The sequence below is a fragment of the Diabrotica virgifera genome, chromosome 6 (genome assembly GCF_917563875.1).
Source record: "Diabrotica virgifera virgifera chromosome 6, PGI_DIABVI_V3a".
NCBI lineage: Eukaryota > Metazoa > Arthropoda > Insecta > Coleoptera > Chrysomelidae > Diabrotica > Diabrotica virgifera.
The window spans coordinates 71152063-71178010 of record NC_065448.1 but is presented as its reverse complement, the minus strand read 5'-3'; the positions used below and the strand labels follow the sequence as shown (position 1 = coordinate 71178010).

General features: G+C 32.8%; 1 protein-coding gene across 1 annotated transcript in view; it reads right to left on the bottom strand.

Moving 5' to 3' along the window:
* LOC126887519 (nuclear pore glycoprotein p62-like) overlaps positions 1-25948 on the bottom strand; it is a 45787-nt gene that overhangs the window by 5636 nt on the left and 14203 nt on the right. The window contains exons 5-8 of the mRNA XM_050655148.1: positions 22379-22438; positions 12812-12935; positions 12199-12540; positions 6852-6963 (exon numbers count right to left, since the gene is read on the bottom strand). Of these exons, the coding sequence (XP_050511105.1) occupies positions 6852-6963; positions 12199-12540; positions 12812-12935; positions 22379-22438 (638 nt within the window). The remainder of the gene's footprint in view (positions 1-6851; positions 6964-12198; positions 12541-12811; positions 12936-22378; positions 22439-25948) is intronic.

The following is a 25948-nucleotide window of genomic DNA, read 5'->3' as shown; positions in this document are numbered from 1 at the left end:
TACCACCAGATTGACAACAGGTGGAATACTTTCTTTGGTTACACCTCCTGAGACTTTTACAATTTATAAGTCATACAGGTGCCGAGAAAATTAAGATGAGAGAATTTTAAATAATTCACAACTCATCTACTCAGCATGGTAAAGCTCCAACAAGAAAGATTCCTTAATACTCAAAAGAGTAAATGAATTAAAAATGTAAAAACATTCTCAATTTCTTTGCAAAACGAAAATGCAGCAGCTGCATAATACTCTGGTTAAAGCGGAGAGTGCAGGAAGAGTCTATACCGGTTTCGGAGATCTTTTTCCCCTCATCAGTAAACCCATATCCTCTTCTCTGCTTTATAGACTTCGAAAATGCATTTGATAGAGTAAGACACGATCTACTATTAGAACGTTTGCAAGAAGTCGGTTTAGATGGAAAAGACATAAATTTACTAAAGAACTTGTACTGGAGCCAAAACGTCAGAGTTAGGATCGAGGGTTCCACATCCGCAGAAGTAGAAATTAGGAGGGTAGTGAGACAGGAATGTGTTCTGTCGCCTATACTGTTTAATCTTTACTCCGAGTTTCTATTTAAAGAGGCACTGGAGAACTCCAAGGATGGAGTCAAGGTGAATGGCGTAAATATCAACAGCATCAGATACGCCGATGATACGGTGTTGATTGCGGATTCCGACTTGGGTCTACAACGACTCATTGACAAGACCAACTCGACCTGTGAGCAGTTTGGTATAAAAATAAATATTAAAAAACCAAAGTAATGTCAATCCGAAAAAACTAAAACGTACCTCAACCTTGCGCAATAAATGGGCACATTTTAGAACAATTCAATAGATTTAAGTACTTGGGATGTTGGATCGATAGCAGCCTAAATCCTGATCTAGAAATAAGATCGAGAATAGAACAGGCCAGAAAATCTTTCGAAAAAATAAAAAACTGCTTTGTGATTCTCGAATAAATCGCGAAATTCGACTACGTTTATCCAAATGCTACGTCTGGTCGACTCTTCTCTATGCAGTTGAGACATGGACCCTTAAAACATCAACCATAAATAAGTTGGAGGCCTTTGAAATGTGGATCTACCGGAGAATTCTCAAAATTTCGTGGACATCGCATACCTCAAACGAAGAAGTGCTGCATAGAATAGGCAAGACAAGAGAACTTTTCAACGTAATGAAAGTTAGAAAAACATCATACCTGGGCCACATACTGAGAAATAATAAGTACCAATATGCTCAACTTATATTGAAAGAAAGATCGAGGGAAGGAGGGGACCAGGAAGGAAAAGACTATCGTGGCTCAGAAATATCCGACAATGAACAGGGCTAAATTTTGAACAGCTAATAAGAACAGCTGAAGACAGAGAAGAGTTTGCAATTGTAGTAGCCAACCTCCATTGAGGAGACGGCACTTTAAGAAGAAGAACACAGTGTGCTTTACTATGGAGCTGACTTATGGATATTAAACCAAAATGCAATAAATCGACTTTACGCGTTTGAAATGTGGACATTTAAAAGAGTGTTAAGGATCTCATGGGTATATAGAGTCACGAATATAGAAGTTTTAAGGAGAATAGGCAGAGAGGGATATTGAAAACACAACAAAAGAAAGGAAATTGCAATATCTCGGACATGTGATGAGAGGCGAAAGATAACATGAGAGTCAATTAAAAGAAAAATATAGGGTAGGAGAAACGTAGGAAGCAGATGCGTTTCCTGGTTGAAGAACCTGAGAGAATGGTTTGGTTGCAGCTAAAGGCAACTGTTCAGAGCAGCTGCCTCGAAGGTCAGAATAGCCATGATGATTGCCAACCTCCGTCGCGGAGCTGACACTTAAAGAAGAAGACGTCTTAAAACGACATCAGTTCTCTTTGGCATCGTATGGTATGTTAAACAGTAAATGGTTAAGTTCAATTAGTTACCACTATAAACAGCCCGGATTAACCGATAATAGTATAAAAGGCCCGGTTTCAGGTAAAATTTATTTTAGGCTTTATTATGGGAGTACCGTCTAGTCAGTGTTAATTGCAAAATACTCCGGGTGTGTCTTATCGCTCCGGGTGGGTCTTAACAATGGGCCAGGTCAGATAAATTTAATAATATTTACGACCGCACTAATTGAACTCAAACCATTTACTGTTGAACAAACCATACCTACCAATGTTTGGCAGTATCTGGTTGAAAGTTAATTAATTTTCTTGCTAATTATTAATCGAATTTGATTAGATTTTAATTGAAAGTTGTAAGGACTTGTAGGTCTTCTAGATTGTCCGCACATACTATTGTGTCATCTGCATATCTGATGTTTTTTAACCGGTATGGTCTAAGCGAAGATCGGAGGGATATGCGCATTTTATCAATGAAATTCGATATTTTTAAGACATTCCAGAAGCCGCTACAGAGAAAATGTTTTAACAACCCATTAATCATTCAGAATTAGTCGACGGATATTAGTACAGTTAAAATAATTAAGACGATAACTGGACGTTAATGATTAATGAGTGAAGTTTAAAGTTTTTTCTACTTTAATGACAAAAAGCAAACTCATTAGCAGAACCCAATTAAAAATTATTTTGCACATCATATTTGAAACATTATTTGGTTGAAAAATCTCATTTTTGTTGGCAAAAAAATATATTAATTTGTCTGGACTAAACTACAGTTCTGTTTATCTTAAAAGGGATATGTTAATCTTTTTCTCAAAGACATCTTTCAATGCGTCACAGTTTTTCGATTTCTTTCTAACGCATTAAATTGTATATGACAGAAAAAAGGCACGTCCGTGATTACAGACATTTATAACATTTATTCTAGTTGTCGATAGATGGCGGTATAATCGAAAAAAATATTTAAGAATTATATAATACACTAAGCATCAAAATTAACGCACCACCTTAAAAATGGGACATTTTTGATGTATCGTATTTAATAAATCTGTTGTCTCCAATTTGAGTGATTTTTTTAGTATATTATAGCTTAATTCTTCAAGAATATCGATGTAATAATATTATTGCTAAACAGGTAAGTGTCATTGTATACCGGGTGTAACAATGATAGAGTGTTTTTTCCTCAAAGTTTGGAACACCCTGTGGAATATTCTAGCATATATAAAATATTGAAATTAAAACTGAACTGTAGCCTTAGGCTTTCTTAACATTTTGCTTTTCGATTCATTCGCTTATGTGGGATAATAAAAAAGTTCGGTACTTTAACAACTAGCCATGTTATTCATCAATACAGGGTGTTTCTAAATAAGTGCGACAAACTATAAGGGGTAATTCTACATGAAAAAATAATGACCATTTGCTTTATAAACATATGTCCGCAATAACTGACGATTTATTTATTGCTCTAAAACCGGTTGTGATATGCAAATATAATTAAGTAGGTTTTAAGAGGTAGTTATTGCGCATTTTTTGACATACAATTAAGAGTTTTATATTCACCATTGGCGTGCATACAGGTCATATTAACCGTATGCACGTCAACGGTAAATATAAAATTCTTAATTGTATGCCAAAAAATGCGCAATAACTACCTCTTAAAACCTACCAAATTTCATTTGCATATCTCAACCAGTTTTAGAGCAATAAATAAATCGTCAGTTTGTAAGAAAAAATTAAACATCTCGTATCTCGGAAACGAAGTATTTGCGGACATATGTTTATAAAGCAAACGGTCATTATTTTTTCATGCAGAATTACTCCTTAAAGTTTGTGGCACTTATTTAGAAACACCCTGCATTGATGAAGAACTTTGCTAGTTGTTAAAGTACCTTTTTTATTATACAACATAAGCGGATGAATCAAAAAGCATAATGTTAAGAAAGCCTAAGGCTACAGTTGAGTTTTAATTTTAATATTTTATATACACCAGAATATTCCTCAGGGTGTTCCAAACTTTGAGGAAACAACACACTATCATTGTTATACCCGGTACACTTATCTGTTTAACAACAATATTATTATATCGATATTCTTGAAGAATAAAGCTATACCATATTAAAAAAATCACTAAAATCGGACAACAGGTTTAGGAAATACAAGACATCAAAAATGTCCCATTTCTAAGGTGGTGCGTTAATTTTGATGCTTAGTGTATATCTACGAATATAATCTGTACAATTTATAAGATTATACAAATCAAAGAAAATACCATTTTATAAATGCAATAAACACAATTGATTTGTTTTTATGCCAAATTGCAAATAAAATGTGACAACTGTCAGATTTAACTAAAATGTCATGTTAGAATAAATGTTTTAAATGTGTATTATCATGGACTTACCACCTTTTTTCTATCATTTGTGACGCACTGCAAAATGCCCATGAAAAGGACCATACTATCAACATTCACACAGTGTTGCCAAACTGAATTTTGTTATTTTGAGTGTAAATTTTCCCACCGATCTCAGAGGGTACAATACGAGTTTAGTAGAATTATTTAGCAGTATGACTTTCATGTATTCGGTTTGTTCACCTTCAATTCTGAGATTTGTGGTCTGATTTTAGAGAAGGTTTGCAATTATTTTCAGATCTTTCTTGGTAATTTCTGCTTCTTTTAGTATCTGCACCATCTTGGCGTGCTGTACTCGATCAAACGTTTTCTCGTAACCAGATATGTGTATACGTCGCAATTAACGTCTCTGCATCTCTTGAATAAGACTTTTATACTGAATTCGCTCTATCGAGATTCACTTTGACACTGACGTTAGTAATTTCTTTTTTGGAAAGTTCAGTTGTCAGAAGTGACTGGAAATTACTACACAACCATCGCACCTGCTCATAGCCAATATTATTAATAGTAAACAGACATAAAAATAGCATAAACCTTCCGCCAATCAATAATTATTTATATACACCATTATAATGTATTGATAACAAATAAGACAATTATTAATTGTACAAAATAAAAATATTTTGTAGAAATAAACTCCACAAAATTGTATGAGATTAGTAGACACTCCCACTATTTCTAATAATTCTTCTTTTTTTAATGAAAGATTAAGTTGATTTTAGCAGTTAATAGTGTGAGGTAGGAATTTTTGTGTTGTATGTTTCCTATTCCGAATGTGTCAAAGTGAATCATGGTAGAGCGAATTCAGTTTACCAACAGCATTTGGGAACTTTAAATGGGTTGGGTTAAAAACTTTTGGTTGGGAGAAATTTAACTTTCATACAGCTTGTAAATTCTCTCATGGATTACCTTAAGGAATAGTTTTATGAGATCTTAGTCTTCTCTCTCTTCAATCCTGACCCTCCGGAGGGAGTGCAGTTGTCGACGTGATATCGTGTATTGCCCGTCTCCAATGATCGCTGTCTCTGGTCATTTCTTTCAAACCATGCATAGGTTTTTGGCATATATTCCCGTTTTTTGCATATATTTACACAATATTCCTGTAATTTTAGCGATCCATCTTGTTGGGCATCTTCCTGGTGATCTTCGGCCTTCCACCTTTTCTTGTATAATGAGTCTTTACATGTTTTCTGTGTTTGCTCTCATAATATGTTCAAAGTATTTTAATTGTTGGAGATGGACTTTACTGGAGAGTCGTTGGTTAACTTTTAGCTCTCTTAAAACTGAATTATTTGTCCTACGGTCGGCCCAAGGAATTCGTAGCATTCGTCTCCAACATAACATTTCAGTGGCGTCTCTCTTTCCTCTTTACGATTGTCTCAGGGTCCAAGAATCACATCCGTAAATCAGTATTGGGAATATTAAGCGGTTTATTAACCTCACCTTTAGTGCTATTGAAATTTATCAGTCCTTCCATATTGTGGTCATTTTTGCCGTGGCAACTTTTGCTAGACCACATCTACGTTTTATTTCTTCCTGTAGTGACCCTGTGTTTGTGATCAATGATCCCAGATATACGTATAAGCTCACAACCTCAAACCGGTCAATTGTGCTTATATGTGGGTGATTGTTATATAGTCTATCGACCATCATGATCTTTTTCTTTGAAATGTTTAATTGCAGACCAAATATTTGACTTTGGTTTTCGACCAGTCGTATAAGATCAACTAGCTCTGCTTGACCATTTGCAAGAAGGGCTGTGTCATCTGCGAAACGTAGGTAGTTTATTTTATGATCATTTATTGAGATGCCCTTTATATTTTATATTGAAAATATTGCATATATATATATATATATATATATATATTGAATAATTGTGGAGATAGTGTACATCACTGACTGACACCCCGTTCTGGATGAAATTTATTTGAAAGTGGGGTAAGCACTTTAACTGATCCAGTAGTGTGTTCGTATAGTTCAGTTATAAGCGAAATAAGGTGTTGTGGTACGCCTACTTCTTTTACTTATTCGCCATTAGTGCCTTCACTTGACCCTGTCGAACGGTATACGATAATCTATAAAGCATATATGTACAGTGGAATATTGAATTCCCTAGAATTTTCGATTACCTGTCATATTTAACAGATGTTATCGAGTACCTCTACCTTTGGTAAATCCAGTTTGCTCTTGTGGAATCTTAGTCTTATGCACCCCAAAAAGCATGATAGGAGGAGTTATATAGTAATAAAAAAAGACACATCTTTTAACGCCAGCAACACACCCGGGAGGACCCCCAAACGCTGGTATGAAAGTTGGATATCGTAATCCTAACCTACGAGGTACGCTGATAGGGCCATTGCCACTGGTTATATTTTTGAACAGATAATAATTGATGTCAAATTATCATTTTCAAAAGCGCTTTTAACGTATATAATTCATCATATAACGAGAGCTCTTCGTAATAGAAAATTGTCGGTAAAATACAGAAACACCTTGTACATCTAATAAAAATATCTTATTATGTACAACATACTCAAAAATGCCCCTTTTACTTACTGGATTTGACGCTTCTTCCTCTTTATTGGCTTCATTTATGTGTTCAATGACTTCTTTCAAATCATCAGACATCTGTTTTAATTGTGAATCGACTATTTCCGAAAATTGGTACCTGAAAAGTATTTAATAATGTTAAAAATAGGTATACTTAGTCTTTATAGACAAAATATAGACTTTATAGACAAATTGAACAGGATGAAACGCAATTTGGCTTCAGAAATGGACTGGGAACCCGGGACGCACTCTTTGCACTAAATGTATTACATATTGCAGAAATGCAGAGATCAAAGGAAATAAGTCTTTGCTGTATTTATTGACTATGAAAAGGCCTTTGATCGAGTACAGCATCACAAATTAATTAAATTATTAACCCTTAAGTACTAATACCTTAAATCAATAAGGTAAACACTAACAAACCGCCTGACAGACGGGTTTAACACTTTACTGGTTATTTTTTTTGTTAAATATTTTAATGCAAAAAAATATTTCGATGACTTACTGAAAGTATTACTTATCTAAAAAACACAGTAATTGATCTAGTTTTTCTGTATTTATTAAAATAAAAAACATTATAACAAGAATGGAAGGATTGTTTTTGTGACTTTTTATTCCTGAAAAAAGTGTGATAAAAATGAAACAAATTAAAGAATCTTGATAAAAATTTATAATCTAGTTAAACAAAGAGTAATAAACATGAAAATAAAAAAGATTTTAAAAAATGTTAAAACAAAAAAAACTGACAGACACTAAAATTTGTACAGTGTAGCAATGGTAGTCAGTGGCAACATATTCATCACAAATTGATTCCACTTCGCTTATGTCGTCTTCTACCTCATCAAGTCATTTCAAAAGAGTTTCCTCATAGTCTTTATCTCCTTATTTGAACTTTTTGACGAACTGGGGCACATTATGTTTAATGACGAACTGGGCACAAACACTAACACCCCGTCTATTAGACGGAAATCACACTTTGAGTCCAAATATCTTTCGAATAACAACCTGCCGCAATTGCCGAATTCAATACTACTAAATAACAACCCAACTTAAAAAGTCATAAACGGCTGACCTTCAAAATTTTCTAGGAAGGGATATATCCCACTTTCAACAAGCGATACCGTCTGAGAGACGGTGTGTTAGTACTTAAGGGTTAATGAATAAAGGAGTTGACAGTCAACATGTACGAATCATAGAAAAATTCTGGCGTCAAACAATGACAGCTTGCATAAATGGAAAATCAACAGAAATATGTAAAATACAAAGAGTTGTCAGATAAGGTTGTATGCTGTCCCCACTGTTATTAAATTTATATTCAGACAGAATATTTAAAGAAGCGCTGCATAATTTGGAATGTGAAATGGGGTGTGAAAGTTAATGAATTCTGATAAATACAATCAGATATACGATAGATAGACGATACAGTTATTTTAAGTGATGACATGAATGGACTACAATGCCTTTTAAATGCCATTGACACAGTGGGAAGAGAGTTTGGCCTAAACATAAACTGTTCAAAAACAAAATATGGCACATCAAGATTCACGGTTATACGTTGATGATATAATTCAGAGTATCCAGTTTTAAATATCTTGGTTGCCATATTACTGAACAACTAGATCCAGATAAAGAGATAAAATGCAGAATCGAGATAGCCCGCACAACATTTTTAAAAATGAGGACATTCTTCTGTAATGATAACTTGCAACTTCAACTTCGAAAGCGCATGATTAAATGTTACATTTGGTCAGTCCTCTTATACGGTGTCGAAGCATCGACAATAAAAGTACCCACCATTAATCGTTTGGAGTCCTTTGAAATGTGGCTGCACGGACGTACACTAAAAATACCATGGAAGGCTATGCTGACAAATGTGGCAGAGAGCATGTGTTAAAGAGAGCAAATGCTGCTCGTGAGCTGCTTGATAACATCAAATATATAGAAAGATGGCCTATTCTGGACTCGTAGTAAGGGGAGACCGATATAATATTCTTCAACTTATTATGATGGGTATTGGTAGGGAATTGGTAGAAAACAGGCCTCTTGGTTGAAGAATATCAGGGAGTGGACAGCAATAAGACAGTAGAACAACTATTTAGAATAGCTCGAGACAGAGACAGTTTCGCCATGTTAATCTCCAACGTCAAGGGGACTTGATAGGGCACGTTAAGAAGAGGAAGACAAATTAAGAAATAAACATCGAATATGACAGGTGTTATGATTTTCCATTATTCAAATTGCATTTTGGAGGTTTTATAACCCCTATACGGAAAAATAACTTCACCGTAAATCACTCTATATGCCGTGAGGGAGACACATCATGCAATACGGATAGAAACAGTGTTCAGTCAGGGAAATCATTGGCTAGTTATTTGAGGCTGACGCTGAAGACGCCACTCTGATATATTCCTAATAAGTGTTTCCAAAATAGCAATAACTAGTTAGTCCAAGAAATAGGACAAAACCTCGCAATTTTTACAGACTGGATTGATTTGCTTGAAAATTTGAGAATAAGTAGTGGATAGTCGAAGGATCAAAATCTATATGATGCCGAAAGGCGCTTTTACCATGGGGTGGTTGCCACCCCATCTCGGAGGTGGAATTTTTTTATTATATTTTGACCGCATAAGTTGGTAAAAATTAATAGTTTTCGATTTATTCGCTATAGAAAGTGTTAGTTTTATATCGAAAAATCAATGTTTTTAAAAGGTTTTCTGCTAATAACTCGAAAAGTTTTCTTTTTATCAAAACAACTTTGCTTAACAAAAATGTACCTTGTGAAAAAATAAACAAAACCGTTTTTTTTAAATTTTCTTTAAGACCAACGGTAATCGAGTTATACTTTATTATAATATGTTGGCTCTTCTTCGTAAAATGCTAAAGATTGTAGTTTCAAAGTCAAAAGACGGGAAAATTGCATTTTTCGAGGATAACTTGTTCAAACTAATTTAAAGTATTTAAAAATGTCTATCTCCAGAAATAAAAAAAAGTCTCTAGCTCAAAAATGTAGGTGACTTATAATGAAAAGAATGTCAGTCCTTATTTTTTTCAGTGAAAAAGTGGTCGGAAACAATCCCCTAATCACCACCCTAATTAAAATTAGTCATTGACCTTATTTGGTCTTCTTTATTTATATATTATTAATAGGTTCTAATTAGAAGTTTAACCGGCTTAGAATGATTAGTTTTAAAAAAAATGGAGTAAAAAGCGAATAACGAATTTTTGTAGTTTGGTAAGTCTTTTCTTAAGAATAGAAAGATTGGCATCAGAGATACGAAAAAATGTTTCAATATGAAATTGTAGCTTATTTAATTCCCAAGAACTTGGTTTGCAAAAATTTTTTCTACGGCACAAATTAAGTGAGCTATTGACAATTAAAACTTGTAATAACATGCAAAAACCACCTTTACCAACCCTTTCAAAGTCACCTCTTTTTGAGACTGAGGATTTTAAAACGATTTAATATTAATAGCCTTATAGATCTTGTAAAAACCTACAAATTTCTTTTTTACCAATTTTTCTAAGCTAAAAAATAAAAAAGTTACGGTTAAATTAATATATTTTTTTTTTGAAAAAAAAAAAGGAGAAATCCAATTGGAAACAAAATAATAAAAGGATACCGATGGTGAAAGATCCCAACCTCCTATTTCAATTATGGATATTTTGTCAATTTTTGGATATTTTGTTTTGTTGCCCTAAAATTAAAGAGACATATGTATTTTGACTGTTTACAAGCTCCTATGTCGTTAATTCATGTATTCATGTAATTCATGTACAATCTATAAGTCAAATAATGAAATAACGACATAGTTGCTGTAAATAGCAAAAATACATATTTTTCTTTAATTTAGGGTAACAAAACAAAATAGGCAAAAATTGACATAGGAGGTTGGGAACTTTCACCATCGATATGTGAAATGGTTTTTAGTAACTACAATGAAATGGAAAAAATCAATGTATTTTGCATCGTAGATTTAAAATGCGTTTATCTCGAAAATTGTTGAGTTTAGTGAGATGAATTTAATATACCTTTTTTAAGTAGAGATAATAATGGAATAAAAGTTTTGATCTCAAAAATATGTAGAGTGGGGAATAAAAAAAATCGAATGTATTAAAAATGAGCGCTGAAATCCGCCCTCTGGCTATTACATCATTTTTGGTGGCGCATTTAGATTTCTCGTCCCAAAAAACCTCGGCTTACCAAATTTCGTGTTGTTCTCCCATGCCTGTCAGGAAATCTTTGTAACGTTCCTGTTTTCTTTGAGACACATTTCTCACATGTGTTCAAAATTTTTCTGATGGGTGAGAGGAGTGTGTAACGTTACAAACGTCTGCAACGTTACATATTCAAAAATAAATAAAATAAAAGTTTAACTTTGACGCTCTGTATTTCGGTTATTATCAACTTTTATAAGACCGAGAAATTTTACAGAACCAACTGTACTGATCTGGTTGTTATTAAGAGGTAAGTGTTCTCTTCTTCTTCTTCATTACAAGATAATGCTAGTGTTTTATCTGCATTAAAAGAGAGTAAATTAGAGTCGGACCAGGTTTTTTTTGTAGGTAGATCAGAAGTTATAGTAGCATGAACAGTTGTAATATTTGCTTCAAGTGATACTGGTATCATCAGCAAAAATAAAAAATTTTCCATCGATTTTTAAACTAGTGATGTCATTAATGAAGATAAGAAAAATTAGAGGACCCAATTCTAAAGTCTAAATAGAATAAGTGTATTATTCTGATGATAATGATTAATCACATTTGCCGTAAATTAATTCAACTTTATGAAAGTAAAGAGCTGTCATTTTTATGTTTTTTGTTTTTAGTGATGTCATTAATAAAGATAAGGAAAAGTAGAGGACTCAATACTGAATAGACCTGGATCCCGCGTAAAAAAAAAGGTTAATTAATAGCAAGCTGAAAATTTGATAATAGCTTAACGGTGTCTTGTCAGACAAACTTTGATGTACGGGAACACTGGAACAGGGGAAGTTTTAATTGTGGAACAGTTTAAAAATTTGGAACGTCATATTACGAACACGCTCCATGTATTTTGTCGGACAGAACTTCCAACTGATTTGTTACCGTTTCATTAAACTCTCATGCAAAAATCAGACTACTATTTATCACCAATATAATTCCTGTCATTTGACATGTTCTTCGTGTTCCACTCATTAAAATGTCCAGTTGGTGATAAACACCAGTCTGATTTTTGCGTTCGCAGCAACCTCGCGAAGTGGACACGCCACTTAAGAAAATAAATAAATGTTCGGATTATCCGTGCTTTTCAATTATCATTAAATTGTATATTGTTAAATCACAAATTTTATAAATAAAAAGAACAAAAACTTACATTTGATTTCTATCGATATCCGTAACAGGTATCCCCAGCAATTCTTTTTCTATCGGTACAATCAGCTCTTCCAATTCCTTTTGCTGTGCCAGCACGAAGTCCAATTCTTGGTCTAACTGTTGCTGTTGTTGCTTAACTTTCTCGATGCTACTGTTAAGGGTTAAAATTTTCTCTCCATTAGATATAAGTAAAGTATCCCATGCATTTAATTGCTTAGCCTGGTTGATGAAGAATTTTCCTTGTTCTTCTAGATCCATGGTCCATTTGTTGATCGAATCTTCGAGTTGAGAGAATGTTAAGGTGCCTGTTGAAGACAACGATGAGGTGGCAAAAGTCGGTGCTCTATAAGAAACATTAATTTATAGTGTATTGGACAGAGATAAAAAACTAATAAATATTAATTCTTAGGTATGTATATATTAATATGGACCATATTATAATAATGGAAAATTTTCGAATTTAAAGGACTACCATTTTAGTAAATAATTACCGACAAAATAATAGAGAGAAAAGAAACTGAAATGTTGAAGAATCATTTTATTTTTAAATAAATCATAAATAATTAGGCAACTTTAACAAATATCAAACCAATGTTATAAGTGCTATTACTTACGATGTTGTACTACTCAAAGCACCAGATGCAGACACTGATGACGTTGTCGAAGTGGTTGTTGATGACAAAAGTGTAGGTGCAGCAGAACTTGTAGAAGATGCTGTTGTAAGACCGAAAGATAAACCTAAACACATAGAGCGCAATGTTAGATATAACTAAAACATTTGTATAATATTTACTAATTTTTAAACTTTTTTGGACAATAAACAGTTAATTTTAAGTCACATAAAAAATAAATAATACAAAAGCCATATTTACGAGTATGTTAAAAAGTTATTTTTCACATTTGGCCTATATCATCATATGCCTTCTTTTTAAGTGAATATTTTGATATAATTACATTCTTCTTCTTCTTCTTACGGTGCCTATCCGTTATGGATGTTGAATACTAACAGGGCTATTTTGACTATATTGACTGCTGTCCTAAAAAGTCTGTTAGTGGTCAAGTTAAACAGTTTTCCATTGGTTGTACAACCAGGATATTCTTCCTGAACTTCTTTTTCCATGCATCTTACCTTGAAGTATAGTCCAAAGTAGATCCTATCGTTGATCATTACGAATTATATGGCACAGGCATTATATGGTCATACCTAGTTTGCGTTCTTTAGCCATTCTGTGCAGAACTTCTTCGTTGTCAATTTCGTCTATTTAGGAAATCCTCAACATGCGTCTCTAGTATCACATTTCAAATGTTTTGAGTCTCCTCAGTAACGCTTCAGTTAAGGTCCATGACTCTACTCCATCTAGAATACGTAGCATTTTGGTAAATGAACTTTAATATCCAATTCCAAGAAATCTGATCTTGCCTTCTCGATTCTTCTCTTAATATCCATCGAGTGTTGCCAGTGTTAAATTCGCACCAAATATCAAAAGCTGGTAATTTCTGATACCATTTATTGGTTAACTAATAATTGTCCTAGTGTTATCCTATTTTTGCTTATAACCATTTTTTAGGTTAAAATCAAGTCCAAACCTACAACTTACTTCTGCTATACTTGAGACAAGCGTGTGCAGACTTTCCAGACTGTCTGCAAAAATTACTGTTTCCTGTGTCATCAGCGTATCTTATGTTATTCCCTCTAAATGTTATAAGTAGTGTAGTAGTAATGATATAAGTCTCTCGCCCCAGCGCTAGTTTCATAATGTGCTTTGAATACATACTGAATAATAATGGAGACGGTATACATACCTGTCCTGTATACAGACCAGGGCGGATCTGTTTTGAGGTGGATGTGAGAGGTGGCATGCGGATTTTTGCAGATAAAGTGACAACTTCAATAATTATAATTGACTTATGCTCATTTTCAAATATAAATTTAAAAATTTCGAAAAATGTCGAGTTTTTCTACTTTCATTGCTTATAACTTTAAAACGATTTATTTTGGAACAAAGTCGTACCGAAAGAAAATAAAGATAATTTATTTTTGTATAATATACGACTGGTTTAAAATGTCTTAAAGTATTACCCTTTCTGCATAATAGAAATAAATAGAAAATAAGCGGGCACAAAAGACTGTTTTTATTCAATGTTTTTCAACAACTTTGGTTGCACTTAGAACCTTCATAATTCGCTTAGAAAATTGTTACAGCATACTTTAACCGTCCAGCAAGTTTCATTAAAATCGACCTAATAGATTTTGCATAATAATTTTGCAATCTAAATTTTTTAAAAAAAGTTCAAATTTTTTAAAAATTTTCTGAACAAAAAGTACATTATTTAGAAGTTTGCTAATTTTTTTTTTACATATAAAGAGGTTCCTTACCTATCTAATACACTTTACAAAATTAAAATCGGATTATTTAAGCGGCCTCAGCACTGTTTTAAAGTTATAAACAATGTTTTGGCTTATAAACAAATACAATGAGGACGTTTGAGTTGGAATAAATTCATTTTCTTGAGAATGGGCGACTCTGGAGATAAATACCGAAACAGATAAATTTTTATTTTTAAATTATAATTTTTTGGCAAAAATATCATACTAGTGACGTCATCCATATGGGTGTGATGACGTAATCTAAATATTGGAATTAATTTAGTTCAAAAATTTTTTTAAATTCAAACCCTGTATAAATAATTATGTTAATGTTTATATTAGTGCATTCAAAATTGAATAGCCTTTCGATTGAGCTATCACACGGCACCTAATTTCATTTAAAAAAATCATCGATTACGTCATCACGCCCAGATGGATGACGTCACTAGTATGATATATACCAAAAACTTAGAATTTAAAAATAAAAATCGACCTGTTTCGGGATTTATCTCCAGAGACGCCTATTTTAGAGAAAATGAATTTATGCCAACTCAAACGTCCTCACTGTATTTGTTTATAAGCCAAAACATTGTTTATAACTTTAAAACAATGCTGAGGCGGCTTAAATAATCCGATTTTAATTCTTTAAAGTATATTAGATAGGTAGAGAACCTCTTTATATGTAAAAAAATTAGCAAACTTCTAAATGGTCTACTTTTTCTTCAGAAAGTTTTTAAATAATTTGAACTTTTTTAAAAAAATTTACATTGCAACATTATTCTACAAAATCTATCAGGTTGACTTTAATGAAATTTGGTGAACAATTTAGGTATGTTGTAAGAATTTTCTAAGCGAATTACGAAGGTTCTAAGTGCAACAACCAAAGTGGTTAAAAAACATTGAATAAAAACAGGCCTATTTTGCCCCATTATTTTGTATTTTTATTGATATTTTGCACAAAGGGTAATAATTTAAGACATTTTTAACCAGTCGTTTATCATACAAAATTCAATTATCTTTATTTTATTTCGCTACGACTTTGTTTCAAAATGAATCGTTTTAAAGTTATAAGCAAAAAAGTACAAAAAATTGATGTTTTTCGAATTTTTTAGATATTTTAATTTTTTATTAATGTTCCGGGCATATTTAAGAAGGAGCATAAGTCAATTATTATTGTTGAAGTTGTCACCTAACTTTATCTGCAAAAATCCGAATGCCACCTCGCACATCAAAAAATAGACGTTTTTTCACAGATTCGCCCTGGTCTATATAACCCGGTCTATATAGACATTTCAAATAACAAAAATTGCCGGAGAGCCAAATTTTGGTGGAGAGGTAGGGTATACCATAACAAATAAAGTTTAAAAAGTCCCCATCGATCCCATGTGTGCGTCAAAAGTTATTCGGGGTCAAAGGTCAAAATTTGAGATTTGTTGGATTTTTTTCGAAAACGGTAAGTTTTATCAAAAAAAAAAACCTTAAACCAAAGTTGTAGATCTTAAAATTCTCTACAAAATTCTTCCTTACTATTTTTTTCCTAAGAGTTGCCATTCCTGAGATATCGCGAGTCAAAGAGTCACATTATACATGATATGCACACGTTTCCACACCACCTGTGAGGTAGTGTACTCGGCGCGTTTTTTTTACCGTGGTTTCCCCTGTAGGCCTGCCTACTCCACTAACTGTTTTGACAATTTTAGGATAATTTAAGGAAACAATACCAGTCAAGTTCTAGATATTACCTTATTATTGATATTGATTATTGATATTGCTATTGATTATTAGGTTAACTATTGTTTTGATTTCTTTAGATATTTTAATCAGATTCATATTCTTGAAAGTCTACTTCAACAGTCAAGTCTTCTTCGATTTCATCTTCTTCCTCTTCCTCTTGCTGGATGTTCAAAAATTATTCAAATGTGACTGAGTCATTGGTCTCTTCATTAAAATCACAGGAGTCTTCCTCTGTTGTACTAAACTGGACATTTGAGCAAGACTGACCTTGGCAGTTGGTACACACTAGAGAACACAGCAACCCGACTTTTTTACATCCACATTTGGCACTCCAACCTTTTTTGCAATTGCAAATAATAGTGTTAAGGAGTTTTTCTGGAGGAGGTGGGAGTTAAGTTTTAATCGGTTTTAATCGGTAAGTATCAGATTTTAAGAAAGATTTGTAACAACTGTCATGGTATTTTGCATCAGCAGCGACTAAATCATACTCAAAATTAATACGTTCAAGAACAGCCTTCGAAACATCATCAGAACGATCTTTAGCTAATTTCAACAGGGATTCTTTGAATTTTAGTGTAGTCACGTTACGAATTATTTTTCGAAGATGCTGTGCTTTCTTATCTCAGATTCTTCATTGGCTTCATTGCCACAAAATAAACAGTATTTTTTAAAACAAAAATGTGATTTACTTACTCGCGTTCTAGTAAGAGGTGGACTTACTTTTGAAGTACTAGCCTGTTCCTCCTCACGTTGTTTTTTCACTGCAGCGATTGAAGTTTTCCGAATGTATGATTTTCTGCAATTCACGTGTATTGTAACGGATTTTTGAGTTCTTAAATACCCAATAAACTCATCACCTCTCTCGACACTAGCCTCGATTAAATTTGGCATTCCACGATCAACCACAACTGTTTTAGGTTCACTTAAAAGTTTATTGCAAATAAAGCAAAACTGAGACATTTTTAAAACTACTATAAAATTGTACAAATAACGGTAACGGTACTAAATGGTAGAAGGTTGTAATAAGTACTTATATTCACTTGAACTGAACCTTTAGCACTAAAAGAAACAGATATTATGAAATAGACCTACGGACAATACTGTAGCCATTGCCTATAATAGACAATCTGTTCTTTTTTAAACAATGGTATAGCCAAATGTTTTTCAAGGCCACGTGGATAGAGGAAATTCAGTTTGGGACTGATTACCTTTTGAAGAAATATTTTCAGAATAGTATAATATACTATATAAAAGAGACACAAATAGGCATTTATACTTGTCTTAAGGGCCACATATGTATATATGTGGCTTATATATGTGCATATAATGTATAAAGTAACTTTTAAAATCGCGATATCTCAGAAATGGTAACTCTTAGGAAAAAAATTGTAAGGACAATTTTTGTAGAGATTGTTAAGATCTACAACTTTGGTTCGAAAAAAATCCAAAAAATCTCACATTTTGACCTTTGACCCCGAATAACTTTTGACGCACACATGGGATCGATGGGGACTTTTTAAACTTTATTTGTTATGGTATACCCTAGCTCTCCACCAAAATTTGGCTCTCCGGCAATTTTTGTTATTTGCCAAGCATTTTGATGTCTAAGTTGACCGGATTAATAATGCCACTGTGGAAGGTGTTTATTTGCATCTATGACATTGAATAAATAAGTTGGTGATTAACATTCCGTCGCTAATTTATGAAAACGTTACGTATGAATAAGTATGGAGATGTAAACCGCTATGCAAATGGATCAGTAGGCACTTTAAAAAACTACAGTCCTATTACAAAATAAGTTATGTAACTTCATCATCATCATTGGCTCTACAACCCATGGTGGACCTTGGCCTGTTCCAGAATCAGCTTCCATTCCTTCGCCTTAAATCGCGCTCTGAGCCTGCCTCTTCTCCTAACTCCATCCGGTCTCTGGATATAAATGTGTTTCGACGGCTCCGCCTCATTCATTCTCTCTAAGTGGCCTAGCCAGCGCAGCCTGTTTATTTTGATAGATCTACCAATACTAGGCTCGCTATAAAGGTGATAAAGTTCAAAATTATAGCGTCTACACCAGAATCCGTTTTCCTCCACGCCTTTATAGATACAGAGTGATTGATTAGTGGGGTAAAGCTCAATAGATCCGCAATAGTAATAGATAGCAATAAAAGTTAATAACAAAAATTGTAGCCAACTTTCAGCTTCATATTTTAAAATTAATTAGAATGTTACAGGGTGTTCGATAACATCGTGACAGACCAAACTTATGTTTTTTTAAATGGAACACCCTATATTTTATCTTATATTCGAAATCTTCTTACCTTCCCCATTACAAAAATATAAAGGTCTGTTATGTTATACCGGGTATTTACAAAGTTATAGCCAATATTCTATGAAAATCGTAACAAGTTCAGCTCCCTGTATATAAATAAAAGTAACCACAACAGCAATGGTTTATTAATTCCATATTTTTTATTTATTGTCAAAATATTTAAAAATGATTGACATTGCTAATTTTCTTTATATCGAATACAGGGTGAGTCCAAACGCAAGTACATTATTTTCTCAGTAATTTTAAATGGAACACCCTATATTTTATATCACTATTGAAAAGTAACATTATCGTACTTTAGTTTGTATACAACATTCCCTAGGTCTAAATTTATTAGTTTTCGAGATATTTTCATTTTTCAATGGACCAGTAGCGTGGCCACCCAGATCACCAAAATTTAATAAACTGGACTGATTTTTTTGGCGTTACGTTAAGAATGAAGGTTATAAAATGTCTCCAACAACAAGGGATGAGATGAAAAATAGAATACAAAGTGTATTTCGAAGTGTTAATTTACAAATGATTCGTAGTGTAAGTAACTCTTTCACTCAACTCATTTTGAACACCTTCATCATCATTCTCTTTGCCTTATCCCCATGCGGGGTCGGCTTCCCGAATTGCATTTCTCCACACAATTCTATCTTGGGTCATATCAATGTTAATCCCCTTTACCAACATGTCCTGCCTTATCGTCTCCTTCCAGGACTTCTTTGGTCTTCCTCTCCTACTCCTTCCAGGAATCTGCACTTCAGTTATTCTTCGTATTGGGTGATTAACGTCTCGACGTTGAACATGACCAAACCATCTTAACGTATGCTCTCTCATTTTAGCATCAATTGGTGCCACACCTAGACTTCCCCTAATTGAACACCTTATATAATTAAATATATAAAATATTTTACTAAGAGTAGCTTTTAATTTTTTCAAAAATGTTGTATTTTGTGTTCATGTTTTTTTTTGTAAAATTTTTTACTGATAAATTATTTTTCGTTCTTTATTTGTTACATTTACATACAAAACTAGTTTTTGTTTTCAGAAAATGTTGTATTTTGTGTTTGTTTTTTTTTGTAAAATCTATTACTAATAAATGATTGTTCTTTCTTTACTTGTTACATTTACATACAAAAGTAGTTTTAAAAATTGTTTCAAAAATGTTGTATGTTGTGATTGTGTTTTTTTGGAAAATTTATTACTAATAAATTATTTTTTTTATTTGCTACATTGTTACATTGATTACCGGATTGATAATCAGTAATCTTAAATTATTAGTTTTAAAAAATTCAGTCATGGCTTACTTAAAATTTGGAAAGATTTAGACCCCTAATTAATAATTTGCTCGGAAAAATTAAAATATCTCGAAAACTAATAAATTTAAACATAGGGAATATTATACAAAAATTAAAGTACGGTAACGGCACTTTTCGATAGTGACATAAAATACAGGGCGTTCCATTTAAAATTACTGAGAAAATAATGTACTTGCGTTTTCACTCACCCTGTATTCGATATACAGAAAATTAGCAATATCAACCATTCTTAAAAATTTTCATAATCAACAAAAAATATGACACCAATAAACCATTGCTATTGTGCTTATTTTTATATATACAGGGAGCTGAACTTTCTTTTCATAGAAAATTGGTTATAACTTTGTAAATACCCCGTTTAACACAACAGACTTTTATATTTTTGTAATGGGGAAGTTAAGAAGATTTCGAATATAAGATAAAATATAGGGTGTTATGCTGCCACGATGTTATCGAACACCCTGTAACATTCTAATTAATTTTAAAATGTGAAGCTCAAAGTTGGCTACAATTTTTGTTATTAAATTTTATTGCTATCTATTACTATAGCGGATCTGTATGTCTGAGGATTTTACGTTCAAAACAGCCTAACCGTTCTTCATCACTCTTTGTTATCGTTTACGTTTCTGGCGCGTAAGTGAGGTGGGCTTGATTAGAGTTCTGTATATCAATATTTTTGTTCTTTTTGTGACTATGTTTGATGTTAAAAGTTTTTATAATTAATCCACAGTACGCTCTATTTGCTAGATATGTACGTCTGTTAATTTCTGCAGTTACTGTATTACTTTGGTTGACTTGTGAGCCTAGATATATGAACTCTCTTACTCCTTCAAAAGTATATGTTCCAACCGTTAGATCTTCAGGTTCTGCTACTTGATTATTATTTGAGATCAATTATTTTCAATGGAATTATAAAAATGCCACAAGGAAATAGCTTCAGAACAATATTATTTGAGACCTTCATATTAATAGTTTTATTAATACACCTTAGTAGACCTTAGTTTTATTAATACACTAAGCGTCAAAATTAACGCACCACCTTAAAAATGGGACATTTTTAATGTCTCATATTTCCTAAACCTGTTGTCCGATTTTAGTGATTTTTTTAATATGTTATAGCTTTATTCTTCAAGAATATCGATGTAATAATATTGTTGCTAAACAGGTAAGTGTCATTGTATACCGGGTGTAACAATGATAGTGTGTTTTTTCCTTAAAGTTTGGAACACCCTGTGGAATATTCTAGCGTATATAAAATATTGAAATTAAAACTGAACTGTAGCCTTAGGCTTTCTTAACATTTCGCTTTTTGATTTATTTGATTATGTTGGATAATAAAAAAGTTAGATACTTAAACAACTAGCAACGTTCTTCATCAATACAGGGCGTTTCTAAATAAGTGCGACAAACTTTAAGGGGCAATTCTGCCTGAAAAAATAATACCGTTTACTTTATAAACATGTGTCCGCAAATGGTTCGTTTCCGAGATACGGGATGTTGAATTTTTTCTTACAAACTGACGATTTATTTATTGTTCTAAAGTCGGTTGAGATATGCAAATGAAATTCAGTAGTTTTAAGAAGTAGTTATTGCGCATTCTTTGACGTACAACTAAGAATTTTATATTCACCATTGGCGTGCATACGGGTCATATTACCCGGTCATATTACCCGTATGCATGCCAATGGTGAATATAAAACTCTTAATTGTATGCCAAAAAATGCCCAATAACTACCCCTTAAAACCTACCAAATTTCATTTGTATATCTCAACCGGTTTTAGAGCAATAAATAAATCTTCAGTTTGTAAGAAAAAATTCAACATCCCGTATCTCGGAAACGAAGCATTTGCGGACATATGTTTATAAAGCAAACGTTCATTATTATTTCATGCAGAATCACCTTTTAAAGTTTGTGGCACTTATTTAGAAACACCCTGTATTGATGAAAAACGTTGCTAGTTGTTAAAGTACCTAACTTTTTTATTATCCAACATAAGCGAATGAATCAAAAAGCAAAATGTTAAGATAGCTTAAAGTGACAGTTGAGTTTTAATTTCAATATTTTATATATGCTAGAATATTCCACAGGGTGTTCCAAACTTTGAGGAAAAAACACACAGTCATTGTTACAAACGGTATACAATGACACTGATCTTTTTAGCAACAATATTATTACATCGATATTCTTGAAGAATAGAGCTATAACATATTAAACAAATCACTAAAATCGGACAACCGGTTTAGGAAATATGAAACATTAAATATGTTCCATTTTTAAGGTGGTGCGTTAATTTTGATCCTTAGTGTATTAACTTGTAGCCCCATTCTTTTTTACACGTTATGAAACTTGGCTCATTTCATATGTGTCTGCTTTCAATTGAGCTACATTACTTTGGTTAACAATATACAGTCACTGTCACATGAAAATATGAAATAAAATACCTGAAGCTGAAGTTGTTGCTGTTGTTGTAGCAGTTCCAATTGGAGTTCCAAATGATAAACCTAAAATATATTACAATTTATTGCAAGCTCAGTAGATTTGTTATAGTAAAATATACGAACAAAGTTATTTACAAACATTGCAGTCAGCTTTAAAAACAACATTTTAAAACTCTTAAGAAAAACTTCTAGACGAAAAGAGAGTAAATGCGTGACCGTGTTCTTTATTTGCTTTGTTCTATATTCGTCGTCTCTGCTTAAAGCCAGAGATACGGGATGCAGCCAGAAAGCAGTTTCTTAGCGAAAGTCTTAGATTTAAAATATTGTTTACTATTTTTATTTCAATTATTGTAGTAAACCTTGTAGTAAACTTTGTATCTGGGACTTTTCGTCTTCCTCGTTTTACGAGAGATGTCGCTGATTTGCGTCTCAAAAGTGGAATTATTGCATTCGCGGTGATTTCCCTTAAATAAGGCAGCCTGTTAGTGTTTGATTCAGAGTTGCGACTACATAGCTCCATTGATAACGCCTGAGAGGCAGAAATAGCTATCTGGAGATGGTGGTCCAACTCTCAATCAACTAAAAACAAAAACTGCCTTTTCCATTTTAAAACTAGTTACAATCTTACACAGTGTTTCATAACGGCGTGCCAAATCAAAATTATATATTTCTAAACGGATCACTTTATATTCTACATCACTACCGAAAAGTACTATTTCCATACTTCAATTTTTATGATCTTTTATTCTTATATAGGGCTTTTCATCGATTGTCATTTATTTCGAGCTTGTCACATAATATTAATATATCTACGTCATACGTCTTTGGTTTGTATCATTGGTATATAGCAGGGGTGGCCAAGCTTCTTAATAGTCCGAGCCACTTTTCACAAGTTAAGTTTTTCGCGAGCCGCAATAAAATACTTATTCAAAAAGTATCTATGTATAGAAGGTATTTACAATTTTTTTAACAGAACTTTTACTTACTGAAAACCGAAATACAATTACGAAATATTTAAACTTAATTACACTTTCGTTTTCCTTCTTTTGATAATTCTTTAGAATTTGGTGATTAATATGTGACTTCTCAGTAATTCTTTTAGATGCTGGTTAGGTAATATTGAACGGTGTTAGGATTTCACGAATTATAAAATGGAATAAAATGGTCCACACAAGTACGTTGTTCCTAATATGGAAATAATTCGACAAGCATTCTTTTTAGGGTACCTTCTTGGATTCTGGTACAAATTTCCAAAATTCGGTATTCGGCGTCGACTTATAGTTTTATTTTCGAGCTTGATTTTCTTGCGTCTCTATTAATTTTAATTCTCCAGATGTTGTTTGGGTCATATATTGGTAATAATAAAAAAATAATGTGTGTGTACTTTGTACGCACGTAAGAAGATATTCTTCTATTATATAATAGGTAATTTAAACGAAGTAAATATACTTAAAAGGTTATTTGTACTTATTTTATTTAAAAATCAAACTAACTTTCTTATCTACCACTTTCAAAAAAGAAGAATATCTTCAAAAATTATATAATAATATACTTACAATCATAAAATCTATAAAAAAAATAATAACTTGCTTGGGGCTTGAACCCACTTCACGTCTACCGCGCCGTACGAAAGTTGACGCCATTTCAAACTGCACCAAACTCTCGTATACGTCATGTGGGAATATACACAAACTAAACGTTTACACCATAAATTTATATGAATTTAATAAAATTATTAGTTTGATTTTTGTCGAAATAAAATACAACAAAATATAGAGTAAGAAAACGATATATGAGATGAAGATTTGTAGAAAGTTTGTTCGTAATCAGATTATGTAAATTAAAGCATTGCCTACTAATAGGTAACTACATTATTTTGTTTACATTTTCCAAATAGATAGGTATTGAAACTATTAGGTATTTCCAACTGAAACATTTAGAATTACGTACCTGCGGCTTTTCAAAACTATTTAAAAAGTCACTATAATTATAAATTTGATTTTATTTCTGTCCACACATCAATAAAAACTAATATTATACAATATTTTTGTTTACCGATAACCTCCATATTAAACAATTATTGACAGATCATTTCAAAATTTCAACACCCAATCAGAGCCCGTATAACAACTAATATCATACTGTCGGTGTGCGCATGCGCGCGGATCAATCAAATTTTACCCTCAATCGATTCGCCGCTAAAGAAGAATATCTTCAAAAATTCACCTTATGAACTATGTTCATTTCAAATGAATTCGGAAAAAAATGAAGAGACGATTTAACATATTTTAAGTCTTCAAATCTATTGTGGAGTTCGGTCAATATTCCTTCCGGCTTTTTTATATACCTACTCGTTAAGTTTTTCTAGTATAATATGGTAAAAATTTTTTTTCTAAGTCGAGTAAAATGACTTAAATGCAAAATGAGTACCTAATACAAATTACATCTGTAGCAAGAGTTATACAAAAATCGGTCTGGATTCGGTTGATTACTGATTTTTACATTGCGCCACTCTTATGTAATGTTCGTTAGCGCAGTTTTCGATGTGTCATATCATTCTTATCTTGGATGGAAATGGAATTTGTTACAAAGTCTTTCATGTTTGTTGTCAGTAAATTAAAAGACATTTTGAAACACATATTATGGAACGATAATAACTTTTTAAAATCATATCTAATACAAAATTGAAAAATAACTCGGGTACAATCGAGAGCCACAAGTAATCCTTCAAAGAGCCGCATGTGGCTCGCGAGCCGCAGTTTGGCCACCCCTGGTATATAGTATATACCAATAACGTATGACGTAGATATATTAATATTATGTGACACATGACAGAAGCTCGAAAGAAATGACTGTGAATGAAAAGCCCTATTGGAGAATGTTCGAATCAAAGATCAAAGCGGATTCTATTTTTTGATGTCTATTACATATTAATATCCTCTGTCGTAAAGAAGTCGTGATAATGAACTCAATGATACCTGGAATTTTTTAAGATCTGAAAGCCAGTATGTAGGTTCACTTATTGCTATTGAGTTTATAGTTCAATCATTTGGTCGAAAAAGGGGGTTACCTGGAAAGTTTTCCTGGAGTTTTGAAAATTGGTTATATTATGGATTTCGGTACGCTCTTTTTGAATTTCAACTTTGCTACCTCGTATCTCTGCCGCTCGCGCCGCCATACTAAAAAATGTCGCCTAATAACAGTTTGTTAGGAATATCTCTTTTCCGACGCATTTTACGAAAAAAACATTTATGTACAAAATTAAACTAGAAAACTACAACTTTTGCCTGTATAATTTTTTTGTAAAATCACGGGAGCACGGAAGGAGTCTCCACGCAAGTGATATTATAAAAACAAAATGTCACTGGCGCTCCCTGGAAACGCCTCTCGGGCGGCTAATCCTCCCACCACTGGATCCGAACAAACAAACGAAAATCAACGGCTCTTCTCAGAGCCTACATTGACAATGATGACCATAAACATTGAGGGTATTACTTGTAATACACAGGAAATTTTGTCTGAACTGTGTAAAATCCACAACTGTGATATATTATGTATACAAGAGACTCACCG